Source organism: Oncorhynchus mykiss, unplaced genomic scaffold, assembly GCF_013265735.2.
Source record: "Oncorhynchus mykiss isolate Arlee unplaced genomic scaffold, USDA_OmykA_1.1 un_scaffold_282, whole genome shotgun sequence".
In the NCBI taxonomy this organism is placed as follows: domain Eukaryota; kingdom Metazoa; phylum Chordata; class Actinopteri; order Salmoniformes; family Salmonidae; genus Oncorhynchus; species Oncorhynchus mykiss.
The window spans coordinates 128,422-144,772 of NW_023493736.1; the positions used below are offsets into that span (position 1 = coordinate 128,422).

Genomic DNA, 16,351 nt, shown 5'->3' on the forward strand with positions numbered 1-16,351 from the left:
CATCTATATAATAACACCAACATCATCATCTATATAATAACACCAACAACATCATCTATATAATAACACCACCAATATCATCTGTATAATAACATCAACAACATCATCTATGTAATAACACCAACATCATCATCTATATAATAACACCAACAACATTGTCTATATAATAACACCATCAACATCATCGATATAATAACACCAACAACATCATCTATATAATAACACCAACATCATCAACTATATAATAACACCAACAACATCGTCTATATAATAACACCATCAACATCATCTATATAATAACACCAACATCATCTATATAATAACACCAACAACATCGTCTATATAATAACACCAACAACACCATCTACATAATAACACCAACATCATCATCTATATAATAACACCAACAACATCGTCTATATAATAACACCATCAACATCATCTATATAATAACACCAACATCATCTATATAATAACACTGACATCATCTATATAATAACACCAACATCATCAACTATATAATAACACCAACAACATCATCAACATCTATATAATAACACCAACAACATAATCTATTTAATAACACCAACAACATCATCATATAATAACACCAACAACATCAACAACATTAATCTATATAATAACACCATCTATATAATAACACTAACAACTTCATCTATATAATAAAACCAACAACACCATCTATATTATAACACCAACAACATCATCTATATAATAACACCAACAACACCATCTATATAATAACACCAACAACATCATCTATATAACAACACCAACAACATTATCTATAGAATAATAACAACAACATCTATAGAATAACACCAACAACATCAACAACACCATCTATATAATAACACCAACAACATCATCTATATAACTACACCAACAACATCGTCTATATAATAACACCAACAACACCATCTACATAATAACACCAACATCATCATCTATATAATAACACCAACAACATCGTCTATATAATAACACCATCAACATCATCTATATAATAACACCAACATCATCTATATAATAACACTGACATCATCTATATAATAACACCAACATCATCAACTATATAATAACACCATCAACATCATCTATATAATAACACCAACATCATCTATATAATAACACCAACAACATCGTCTATATAATAACACCAACATCATCAACTATATAATAACACCAACAACATCATCTATATAATAACACCATCAACATCATTTATATAATAACACCAACATCATCATCTATATAATAACACCAACAACATCGTCTATATAATAACACCATCAACATCATCGATATAATAACACCAACAACATCATTGATATAATAACATCATCAACATCTATATAATAACACCAACAACATAATCTATTTAATAACACCAACAACATCATCATATAATAACACCAACAACATCAACAACATTAATCTATATAATAACACCATCTATATAATAACACTAACAACTTCATCTATATAATAAAACCAACAACACCATCTATATTATAACACCAACAACATCATCTATATAATAACACCAACAACACCATCTATATAATAACACCAACAACATCATCTATATAACAACACCAACAACAGTATCTATAGAATAACAACAACAACATCTATAGAATAACACCAACAACATCAACAACACCATCTATATAATAACACCAACAACATCATCTATATAACTACACCAACAACATCATCTATATAATAACACAAACAACATCATCTATATAATAACACCAACAACATCATCTATATAATAACACCAACAACATCTATATAATAACACCATCAACATCATCTATATAATAACACCAACAACATCTACAACATCATCTATATAATACCACCAACAACATTATCTATATAATAACACAAACAACATAATCTATATAATAACAGCAACAACGTTATCTATATAATAACACAAACAACATCATCTATATAATAACACCAACAACATCATCTATATAATAACACCAACAAGATCATCTATATAATAACACCAACAAGATCATCGATATAATAACACCAACAACACCATCTATATAATAACACCAACAACATCATCTATATAATAACACCATCAACATCATCTACATAATAACACCAACAGCATCAACAACATCATCTATATAATTACACCAACAACACCATCTATATAATAACACCAACAGCATCATCTATATAATAACACCAACAACACCATCTATATAATAACACCAACAGCATCATCTATATAATAACAACAACAACATAATCTATATAATAACACCAACAAGATCATCTATATAATAACACCATCAACATAATCTATATAATAACACCAACAACACCATCTACATAATAACACCAACATCATCATCTATATAATAACACCAACAGCATCATCTATATAATAACAACAACAACATAATCTATATAATAACACCAACAAGATCATCTATATAATAACACCATCAACATAATCTATATAATAACACCAACAACACCATCTACATAATAACACCAACATCATCATCTATATAATAACACCAACAACATCGTCTATATAATAACACCAACAACATCGTCTATATAATAACACCAACATCATCTATATAATAACACCAACAACATCTATATAATAACACAAACAATGTAATCTATATAACTGACCTTGAATATGTGGACATCTATAAGTACCTAGGTGTCTGGCTAGACTGTAAACTCTCCTTCCAGACTCATATCAAAAATCTACAATCGAAAATCAAATCTAGAGTCGACTTTCTATTCCGCAACAAAGCCTCCTTCACTCACGACGCCAATCTTACCCTAGTAAAACTGACTATCCTACCGATCATCGACTTCGGCGATGTCATCTACAAAATGGCTTCCAACACTCTACTCAGCAAACTGGATGCAGTCTATCACAGTGCCATCCGTTTTGTCACTAAAGCACCTTATACCACCCACCACTGCGACTTGTATGCTCTAGTCGGCTGGCCCTCGCTACATATTCGTCGCCAGACCCACTGGCTCCAGGTCATCTACAAGTCCATGCTAGGTAAAGCTCCGCCTTATCTCAGTTCACTGGTCACGATGGCAACACCCACCCATAGCACGTGTTCCAGCAGGTGTATCTCACTGATCATCCCTAAAGCCAACACCTCATTTTGCCGCCTTTCGTTCCAGTTCTCTGCTGCCTGTGACTGGAACGAATTTCAAAAATCGCTGAATTTGGAGACTTTTATCTCCCTCACCAACTTCAAACATCTGCTATCTGAGCAGCTAACCGATCGCTGCAGCTGTACATACTCTATCGGTAAATAGCCCACCCAATTTTACCTACCTCATCCCCATACTGTTTTTATTTATTTACTTTTCTGCTCTTTTGCACACCAATATCTCTACCTGTACATGACCATCTGATCATTTATCACTCCAGTGTTAATCTGCAAAATTGTAATTATTCGCCTACCTCCTCATGCCTTTTGCACACAATGTATATAGACTCTTTTTTTCTACTGTGTTATTGACTTGTTTATTGTTTACTCCATGTGTAACACTGTGTTGTTGTCTGTTCACACTGCTATGCGTTTATCTTGGCCAGGTCGCAGTTGTAAATGAGAACTTGTTCTCAACTAGACTACCTGGTTAAATAAAGGTGAAAAAAAATATTAAAAAATAAATAAATAAATAACACAAACAACATCAACAACACCATCTATATAATAACATCAACAATCTCATCTATATAACAACACCATCAACATTATCTATTTAATAACACCATCATCATCATCTACATAATAACACCAACAAAATCAACAACATCATCTATATAATAACACCATCAACATCATCTATATAATAACACCAACAGCATCATCTATATAATAACACCAACAGCATCATCTAGATAATAACATCAACAACATCATCTATGTAATAACACCAACAACATCTATATAATAACACCAACAACATCTATATAATAACACCAACATCATCTATATAATAACACCAACAACATCATCTATTTAATAACACCATCAACATCTATATAATAACACCAACAACATCATCTACATAATAACACCTACAACATCATCGATATAATAACACCAACAACATCATCTACATAATAACACCAACAACATCAACAACATCATCTATATAATAACACCAACAGCATCATCTATATAATAACACCAACAACATCAACAACATCATCTATATAATAACACCAACAACACCATCTATATAATAACACCAACAACATAATCTATATAATAACACCAACAGCATCATCTATATAATAACATCAACAACATCATCTATGTAATAACACCAACAACATCTATATAATAACACCAACAACATCTATATAATAACACCAATATCATCTATATAATAACACCAACAACACCATCTATATAATAACACCAACAACATCATCTATATAATAACACCAACAAAATCATCTATATAATAACACCAACAACATAATCTATATAATAACACCAACAACATCAACAACATCATCTATATAATAACACCAACAACACCATCTATATAATAACACCAACATCATCTATATAATAACACCAACAACATCATCTATATAATAACACCAACAACATCATCTATTTAATAACACCATCAACATCTATATAATAACACCAACAACATCATCTACATAATAACACCTACAACATCATCGATATAATAACACCTACAACATCATCTACATAATAACACCAACAACATCAACAACATCATCTATATAATAACACCAACAGCATCATCTATATAATAACACCAACAACATCAACAACATCATCTATATAATAACACCAACAACACCATCTATATAATAACACCAACAACATCATCGATATAATAACACCAAGAGTATCATCTATATAATAACATCAACAACATCATCTATGTAATAACACCAACAACATCTATATAATAACACCAACAACATCTATATAATAACACCAACATCATCTATATAATAACACCAACAACACCATCTATATAATAACACCAACAACATCATCTATATAATAACACCAACAACATCATCTATATAATAACACCAACAACACCATCTATATAATAACACCAACAACATCATCTATATAATAACACCAACAACATCAACAACATCATCTATATAATAACACCAACAACACCATCTATATAATAACACCAACAACACCATCTATATAATAACACCAACAACATCATCTATATAATAACACCAACAACATCATCTATATAATAACACCAACAACACCATCTATATAATAACACCAACAACATCATCTATATAATAACACCAACAACATCTATATAGTAACACCATCAACATCATCTATATAATAACACCAACAACATCTACAACATCATCTATATAATAACACCAACAACATTATCTATATAATAACACAAACAACACCATCTATATAATAACACCAACAACATCATTGATATAATAACATCATCAACATCTATATAATAACACCAACAACATAATCTATTTAATAACACCAACAACATCATCATATAATAACACCAACAACATCATCTATATAATAACACCAACAACATCTATATAGTAACACCATCAACATCATCTATATAATAACACCAACAACATCTACAACATCATCTATATAATAACACCAACAACATTATCTATATAATAACGCAAACAACATAATCTATATAATAACACCAACAACGTTATCTATATAATAACACAAACAACATCATCTATATAATAACACCAACAACATCATCTATATAATAACACCAACAAGATCATCTATATAATAACACCAACAAGATCATCGATATAATAACACCAACAACACCATCTATATAATAACACCAACAACATCATCTATATAATAACACCATCAACATCATCTACATAATAACACCAACAGCATCAACAACATCATCTATATAATTACACCAACAACACCATCTATATAATAACACCAACAGCATCATCTATATAATAACACCAACAACACCATCTATATAATAACACCAACAGCATCATCTATATAATAACAACAACAACATAATCTATATAATAACACCAACAAGATCATCTATATAATAACACCATCAACATCATCTATATAATAACACCAACAACATCTCTATAATAACACCACCTATATCATCTATATAATAACACCAACAACATCGTCTATATAATAACACCAACATCATCTATATAATAACACCAACAACATCTATATAATAACACAAACAATGTAATCTATATAACTGACCTTGAATATGTGGACATCTATAAGTACCTAGGTGTCTGGCTAGACTGTAAACTCTCCTTCCAGACTCATATCAAAAATCTACAATCGAAAATCAAATCTAGAGTCGACTTTCTATTCCGCAACAAAGCCTCCTTCACTCACGACGCCAATCTTACCCTAGTAAAACTGACTATCCTACCGATCATCGACTTCGGCGATGTCATCTACAAAATGGCTTCCAACACTCTACTCAGCAAACTGGATGCAGTTTATCACAGTGCCATCCCTTTTGTTACTAAAGCACCTTATACCACCCACCACTGCGACCTGTATGCTCTAGTCGGCTGGCCCTCGCTACATATTCGTCGCCAGACCCACTGGCTCCAGGTCATCTACAAGTCCATGCTAGGTAAAGCTCCGCCTTATCTCAGCTCACTGGTCACCATAGCAACACCCACCCATAGCACGCGTTCCAGCAGGTGTATCTCACTGATCATCCCTAAAGCCAACACCTCATTTGGCCGCCTTTCGTTCCAGTTCTCTGCTGCCTGTGACTGGAACGAATTTCAAAAATCGCTGAAGTTGGAGACTTTTATCTCCCTCACCAACTTCAAACATCTGCTATCTGAGCAGCTAACCGATCGCTGCAGCTGTACATACTCTATCGGTAAATAGCCCACCCAATTTCACCTACCTCATCCCCATACTGTTTTTATTTATTTACTTTTCTGCTCTTTTGCACACCAATATCTCTACCTGTACATGACCATCTGATCATTTATCACTCCAGTGTTAATCTGCAAAATTGTAATTATTCGCCTACCTCCTCATGCCTTTTGCACACAATGTATATAGACTCTCTTTTTTTCTACTGTGTTATTGACTTGTTTATTGTTTACTCCATGTGTAACTCTGTGTTGTTGTCTGTTCACACTGCTATGCGTTTATCTTGGCCAGGTCGCAGTTGTAAATGAGAACTTGTTCTCAACTAGACTACCTGGTTAAATAAAGGTGAAAAAAAATATTAAAAAATAAATAAATAAATAACACAAACAACATCAACAACACCATCTATATAATAACATCAACAATCTCATCTATATAACAACACCATCAACATTATCTATTTAATAACACCATCATCATCATCTACATAATAACACCAACAAAATCAACAACATCATCTATATAATAACACCATCAACATCATCTATTTAATAACACCAACAGCATCATCTATATAATAACACCAACAGCATCATCTAGATAATAACATCAACAACATCATCTATGTAATAACACCAACAACATCTATATAATAACACCAACAACATCTATATAATAACACCAACATCATCTATATAATAACACCAACAACATCATCTATTTAATAACACCATCAACATCTATATAATAACACCAACAACATCATCTATATAATAACACCAACAACATCATCTACATAATAACACCTACAACATCATCGATATAATAACACCTACAACATCATCGATATAATAACACCTACAACATCATCTACATAATAACACCATCAACATCTATATAATAACACCAACAACATCATCTATATAATAACACCTACAACATCATCGATATAATAACACCTACAACATCATCTACATAATAACACCAACAACATCAACAACATCATCTATATAATAACACCAACAACACCAATCTATATAATAACACCAACAACATCATCTATATAATAACACCAACAGCATCATCTATATAATAACATCAACAACATCATCTATGTAATAACACCAACAACATCTATATAATAACACCAACAACATCTATATAATAACACCAATATCATCTATATAATAACACCAACAACACCATCTATATAATAACACCAACAACATAATCTATATAATAACACCAACAACATCAACAACATCATCTATATAATAACACCAACAACACCATCTATATAATAACACCAACAACATCATCGATATAATAACACCAACATCATCTATATAATAACACCAACAACATCATCTATTTAATAACACCATCAACATCTATATAATAACACCAACAACATCATCTACATAATAACACCTACAACATCATCGATATAATAACACCAACAACATCATCTACATAATAACACCAACAACATCAACAACATCATCCTTATAATAACACCAACAGCATCATCTATATAATAACACCAACAACATCAACAACATCATCTATATAATAACACCAACAACACCATCTATATAATAACACCAACAACATCATCTATATAATAACACCAACAGCATCATCTACATAATAACATCAACAACATCATCTATGTAATAACACCAACAACACCATCTATATAATAACACCAACAACATCATCTATATAATAACACCAACATCATCTATATAATAACACCAACAACACCATCTATATAATAACACCAACAACACCATCTATATAATAACACCAACAACATCATCTATATAATAACACCAACAACATCATCTATATAATAACACCAACAAGATCATCGATATAATAACACCAACATCATCTATATAATAACACCAACAACATCATCTATATAATAACACCAACAACACCATCTATATAATAACACCAACAACATCATCTATATAATAACACCAACAACACCATCTATATAATAACACCAACAACACCATCTATATAATAACACCAACAACACCATCTATATAATAACACCAACAACATCTATATAATAACACCAACAACACCATCTATATAATAACACCAACAACACCATCTATATAATAACACCAACAACATCAACAACATCATCTATATAATAACACCAACAACATCATCTATATAATAACACCAACAGCATCATCTATATAATAACATCAACAACATCATCTATGTAATAACACCAACAACACCATCTATATAATAACACCAACAACACCATCTATATAATAACACCAACAACATCTATATAATAACACCAACAACACCATCTATATAATAACACCAACAACACCATCTATATAATAACACCAACAACATCTATATAATAACACCAACAACACCATCTATATAATAACACCAACAACATCTATATAATAACACCATCAACACCATCTATATAATAACACCAACAACATCTATATAATAACACCAACAACACCATCTATATAATAACACCAACAACATCTATATAATAACACCAACAACACCATCTATATAATAACACCAACAACACCATCTATATAATAACACCAACAACATCTATATAATAACACCAACAACATCATCTATATAATAACACCAACACCATCTATATAATAACACCAACAACATCATCTATATAATAACACCAACAACACCATCTATATAATAACACCAACAACATCATCTATATAATAACACCAACAACACCATCTATATAATAACACCATCAACATCAGTTTTTTACATCAAATCGATCAGGAGATGTAAAGATCAATCCCAAAACTATCCTTTTTGGAAATTAACTTTTATTTATAAAAACCTGATGTTTGAGAAAATCTGCCGGTATTTTATGGTTATTGCTTTGTTGTTTTTAGATGTTACGGTTTATAGTTGTGTTGTGTCCAGATTACCAAGCTGAAGATTGACAGGAATCCATTTGCCAAAGGCTTCAGAGACTCCGGACGAAACCGGTGAGTTGCACTGGGCTGTGTGTGATTGTATCTGTGTGTGATTGTATGTGTGTGTGATTGTATGTGTGTGTGATTGTATGTATGTGTGATTGTATGTGTGTGTGATTGTGGGTGTGTGTGATTGTATGTGTGTGTGATTGTATGTGTGTGTGATTGTGGGTGTGTGTGATTGTATGTGTGTGTGATTGTATGTGTGTGTGATTGTGGGTGTGTGTGATTGTATGTGTGTGTGATTGTGGGTGTGTGTGATTGTATGTGTGTGTGATTGTATGTGTGTGTGATTGTGGGTGTGTGTGATTGTATGTGTGTGTGATTGTATGTGTGTGTGATTGTGGGTGTGTGTGATTGTATGTGTGTGTGATTGTGGGTGTGTGTGATTGTATGTGTGTGTGATTGTGGGTGTGTGTGATTGTATGTGTGTGTGATTGTGGGTGTGTGTGATTGTATGTGTGTGTGATTGTATGTGTGTGTGATTGTGGGTGTGTGTGATTGTATGTGTGTGTGATTGTATGTGTGTGTGATTGTGGGTGTGTGTGATTGTATGTGTGTGTGATTGTATGTGTGTGTGATTGTGGGTGTGTGTGATTGTATGTGTGTGTGATTGTGGGTGTGTGTGATTGTATGTGTGTGTGATTGTATGTGTGTGTGATTGTGGGTGTGTGTGATTGTATGTGTGTGTGATTGTGGGTGTGTGTGATTGTATGTGTGTGTGATTGTGGGTGTGTGTGATTGTATGTGTGGCTGTAGGTGTATATTTGTATTTATTATGGATCCCCATTAGTTCCTGCCAAGGCAGCAGCTTCTCTTCCTGGGGTTTATTATGGATCCCCATTAGTTCCTGTCAAGGCAGCAGCTACTCTTCCTGGGGTTTATTATGGATCCCCATTAGTTCCTGCCAAGGCAGCAGCTACTCTTCCTGGGGTTTATTATGGATCCCCATTAGTTCCTGCCAAGGCAGCAGCTACTCTTCCTGGGGTTTATTATGGATCCCCATTAGTTCCTGCCAAGGCAGCAGCTACTCTTCCTGGGGTTTAGTATGGATCCCCATTAGTTCCTGCCAAGGCAGCAGCTACTCTTCCTGGGGTTTATTATGGATCCCCATTAGTTCCTGCCAAGGCAGCAGCTACTCTTCCTGGTGTTTATTATGGATCCCCATTAGTTCCTGCCAAGGCAGCAGCTACTCTTCCTGGGGTTTATTATGGATCCCCATTAGTTCCTGCCAAGGCAGCAGCTACTCTTCCTGGGGTCTAGCAAAATTAAGGCAGTTATATACAATTAAAATCATTACATGATATTTCACAACACATTGTGTGGCCTCAAGCCACTACTCTACAACACAATATATATGTATACTGGTGTATATTATCTGTGCCTGCTTGTGTGTCTCTTCACAGTCCCCACTTTTCCATAAGGTGTATAACAGTGTGTGCATAAATTATATATTCAGTATATATACAGCACCAGTCTAAAGCTTGGGCACAGCTACTCATTCAATGGTTTTTCTTTATTTTTACTATTTTCTACATTGTAGAATAATAGTGAAGACATCAAAACTACGAAATACACATATGGAATCATGTATTAACCAAAAAAGTGTTAAACAAATCAAAATATATTTTATATTTGAGATTCTTCAAATAGCCACCCTTTGCCTTGATGACAGCTCTGCACACTCTTGAAATTCTCTCAACCAGCTTCACCTGGAATGCTTTTCCAACAGTCTTGAAGCAGTTCCCACATATGCTGAGCACTTATTTGCTGCTTTTCCTTCACTCTGCAGTTCAATTCCAAACCATCTCAATTGGGTTGAGGTCCGGTGATTGTGGATGCCAGGTTATCTGATGCAATACTCCATCATTCTCCTTCTTGGTTAAATAGCCTTTAAACAGCCTGGAGGTGTGTTGGGTCATTGTCCTGTTGAAAAACAAATGATAGTCCCACTAAGCGCAAACCAGATGGTTTGGCGTATCACTGCAGAATGCTGTGGTAGCCATGCTGATTAAGTGTGCCTTGAATTTAAAAAAAATCACAGACAGTGTCAATAGTAAAGCACCCCCACACCATCACACCTACTCCTCCATGCATCACGGTGGGAACCACACATGCGGAGATCATCTGTTCACCTACACTGCGTCTCGCAAAGACACGGCGGTTGGAACCAAAAATCTCAAATTGGGCCAAAGAATAGATTTCCACAGGTCTAATATCCTTTGCAATGCTTGTGTTTCTTGGCCCAAGCAAGTCTCTTCTTCTTATTGGTGTCCTTTAGTAGTGGTTTCTTTGCAGGAAGGCCTGATTCACACATTCTCCTCTGAACAGTTGATGTTGAGCATTTATTTGGGCTGCAATTTCTGAGGCTGATAACTCTAATGAACTTATCCTCTGCAGCAGAGGTAACTCTAGGTCTTCCTTTCCTGTGGCAGTTGTCACGTTCATCGTAATGATGAGACCAAGGCGCAGCGTGAATAGAGTTCCACATATTTTTAGTGAACTGAAACTCACCAAACAAAACAACCAACAACCAAATGAACCGTGACGCTACTAGTGTGCACACAGACACCTAACTGTAGACAAGATCCCACACCAGAAAGTGGGAAAAAGGGCTGCCTAAATATGATCCCCAATCAGAGACAACAATAAACAGCTGTCTCTGATTGGGAACCATATCAGGCCAATATAGAAATACAAAACATAGAATTTACAAAACCCCTAGACATACGAAAACCCTAGACATACAAAACTAGAGTACCCACCCTAGTCACACACTGACCTAACCAAAATATATAGAAAAACAGAGATATCTAAGGTCAGGGCGTGATAGCAGTCCTCATGAGTGCCAGTTTCACCATAGCACTTGATGGTTTTTGCGACTGCACTTGAAGAAACTTATTGAAAGTTATTGACATTTTCCTTATTGACTGACCTTCATGTCTTAAAGTAATGATGGACTGTCGTTTCTCTTTGCTTATTTGAGCTGTTCTTATCATAACATGGACTTGGTATTTTACCAAATAGGGCTATCTTCTCTATACCACCCTGTCACAACACAACTGATTAGCTCAAATGCAATGCAGTAATACATAATAATAATAATAATAATAATAATAATAATATCACTCTGCAGGGCAGTAATACAATACCACTATGCAGGGCAGTAATACAATTTCACTCTGCAGGGCAGTAATACAATACCACTATGCAGGGCAGTAATACAATATCACATACAATATCACTCTGCAGGGCAGTAATACAATATCACATACAATATCACTCTGCAGGGCAGTAATACAATATCACTCTGCAGGGCAGTAATACAATTTCACTCTGCAGGGCAGTAATACAATATCACTCTGCAGGGCAGTAATACAATTTCACTCTGCAGGGCAGTAATACAATTTCACTCTGCAGGGCAGTAATACAATATCACTCTGTAGGGCAGTAATACAATATCACTCTGCAGGGCAGTAATACAATTTCACTCTACAGGGCAGTAATACAATATCACTCTGCAGGGCAGTAATACAATTTCACTCTGCAGGGCAGTAATACAATTTCACTCTGCAGGGCAGTAATACAATATCACTCTGCTGGGCAGTAATACAATATCACTCTGTAGGGCAGTAATACAATATCACTCTGCAGGGCAGTAATACAATATCACTCTGCAGGGCAGTAATACAATATCACTCTGCAGGGCAGTAATACAATATCACTCTGCAGGGCAGTAATACAATATCACTCTGTAGGGCAGTAATACAATATCACTCTGCAGGGCAGTAATACAATATCACTCTGTAGGGCAGTAATACAATATCACTCTGTAGGGCAGTAATACAATATCACTATGCAGGGCAGTAATACAATATCACTCTGTAGGGCAGTAATACAATATCACTCTGCAGGGCAGTAATACAATATCACTCTGCAGGGCAGTAATACAATATCACTATGCAGGGCAGTAATACAATATCACTCTGTAGGGCAGTAATACAATATCACTCTGTAGGGCAGTAATACAATATCACTCTGCAGGGCAGTAATACAATATCACTCTGTAGGGCAGTAATACAATATCACTCTGCAGGGCAGTAATATAATATCACTCTGTAGGGCAGTAATACAATATCACTCTGTAGGGCAGTAATACAATATCACTCTGCAGGGCAGTAATACAATATCACTCTGTAGGGCAGTAATACAATATCACTCTGCAGGGCAGTAATACAATATCACTCTGTAGGGCAGTAATACAATATCACATACAATATCACTCTGCAGGGCAGTAATACAATTTCACTCTGCAGGGCAGTAATACAATATCACTCTGCAGGGCATTAATACAATTTCACTCTGCAGGGCAGTAATACAATTTCACTCTGCAGGGCAGTAATACAATATCACTCTGCAGGGCAGTAATACAATATCAATCTGCAGGGCAGTAATACAATTTCACTCTGCAGGGCAGTAATACAATATCACTCTGCAGGGCAGTAATACAATTTCACTCTGCAGGGCAGTAATACAATTTCACTCTGCAGGGCAGTAATACAATATCACTCTGCAGGGCAGTAATACAATATCACTCTGTAGGGCAGTAATACAATATCACTCTGCAGGGCAGTAATACAATATCACTCTGCAGGGCAGTAATACAATATCACTCTGCAGGGCAGTAATACAATATCACTCTGCAGGGCAGTAATACAATATCACTCTGTAGGGCAGTAATACAATATCACTCTGCAGGGCAGTAATACAATATCACTCTGTAGGGCAGTAATACAATATCACTCTGTAGGGCAGTAATACAATATCACTATGCAGGGCAGTAATACAATATCACTCTGTAGGGCAGTAATACAATATCACTCTGCAGGGCAGTAATACAATATCACTCTGCAGGGCAGTAATACAATATCACTATGCAGGGCAGTAATACAATATCACTCTGTAGGGCAGTAATACAATATCACTCTGTAGGGCAGTAATACAATATCACTCTGCAGGGCAGTAATACAATATCACTCTGTAGGGCAGTAATACAATATCACTCTGCAGGGCAGTAATACAATATCACTCTGTAGGGCAGTAATACAATATCACTCTGTAGGGCAGTAATACAATATCACTCTGCAGGGCAGTAATACAATATCACTCTGTAGGGCAGTAATACAATATCACTCTGCAGGGCAGTAATACAATATCACTCTGTAGGGCAGTAATACAATATAACTCTGCAGGGCAGTAATACAATACCACTATGCAGGGCAGTAATACAATTTCACTCTGCAGGGCAGTAATACAATATCACTCTGCAGGGCAGTAATACAATATCACTCTGCAGGGCAGTAATACAATACCACTATGCAGGGCAGTAATACAATACTACTATGCAGGGCAGTAATACAATATCACTCTGCAGGGCAGTAATACAATATCACATACAATATCACTCTGCAGGGCAGTAATACAATATCACTCTGCAGGGCAGTAATACAATATCACATACAATATCACTCTGCATGGCAGTAATACAATTTCACTCTGCAGGGCAGTAATACAATATCACATACAATATCACTCTGCAGGGCAGTAATACAATATCACTCTGCAGGGCAGTAATACAATATCACTCTGCAGGGCAGTAATACAATATCACTCTGCAGGGCAGTAATACAATATCACTATGCAGGGCAGTAATACAATATCACTCTGCAGGGCAGTAATACAATATCACTATGCAGGGCAGTAATACCATATCACTCTGCAGGGCAGTAATACAATACCACTATGCAGGGCAGTAATACAATACCACTATGCAGGGCAGTAATACAATACCACTATGCAGGGCAGTAATACAATATCACTCTGCAGGGCAGTAATACAATATCACTCTGCAGGGCAGTAATACAATATCACTCTGCAGGGCAGTAATACAATATCACTCTGCAGGGCAGTAATACAATATCACTCCGCAGGGCAGTAATACAATATCACTATGCAGGGCAGTAATACAATTTCACTCTGTAGGGCAGTAATACAATATCACTATGCAGGGCAGTAATACAATATCACTATGCAGGGCAGTAATACAATATCACTCTGTAGGGCAGTAATACAATATCACTATGCAGGGCAGTAATACAATATCACTCTGCAGGGCAGTAATACAATATCACTCTGCAGGGCAGTAATACAATATCACTCCGCAGGGCAGTAATACAATATCACTATGCAGGGCAGTAATACAATATCACTCTGTAGGGCAGTAATACAATATCACTCTGCAGGGCAGTAATACAATATCACTATGCAGGGCAGTAATACAATATCACT

The 16,351-nt window shown here is 35.0% G+C and overlaps 1 protein-coding gene across 1 annotated transcript in view; it reads left to right on the forward strand.

The window, feature by feature from the left end:
• Positions 1-16,351, forward strand: part of LOC110503213 (T-box transcription factor TBX18) — a 56,197-nt gene that overhangs the window by 13,071 nt on the left and 26,775 nt on the right. Inside the window, exon 6 of the mRNA XM_036973648.1 lies at positions 9,951-10,015. Within this exon, the coding sequence (XP_036829543.1) occupies positions 9,951-10,015 (65 nt within the window). The remainder of the gene's footprint in view (positions 1-9,950; positions 10,016-16,351) is intronic.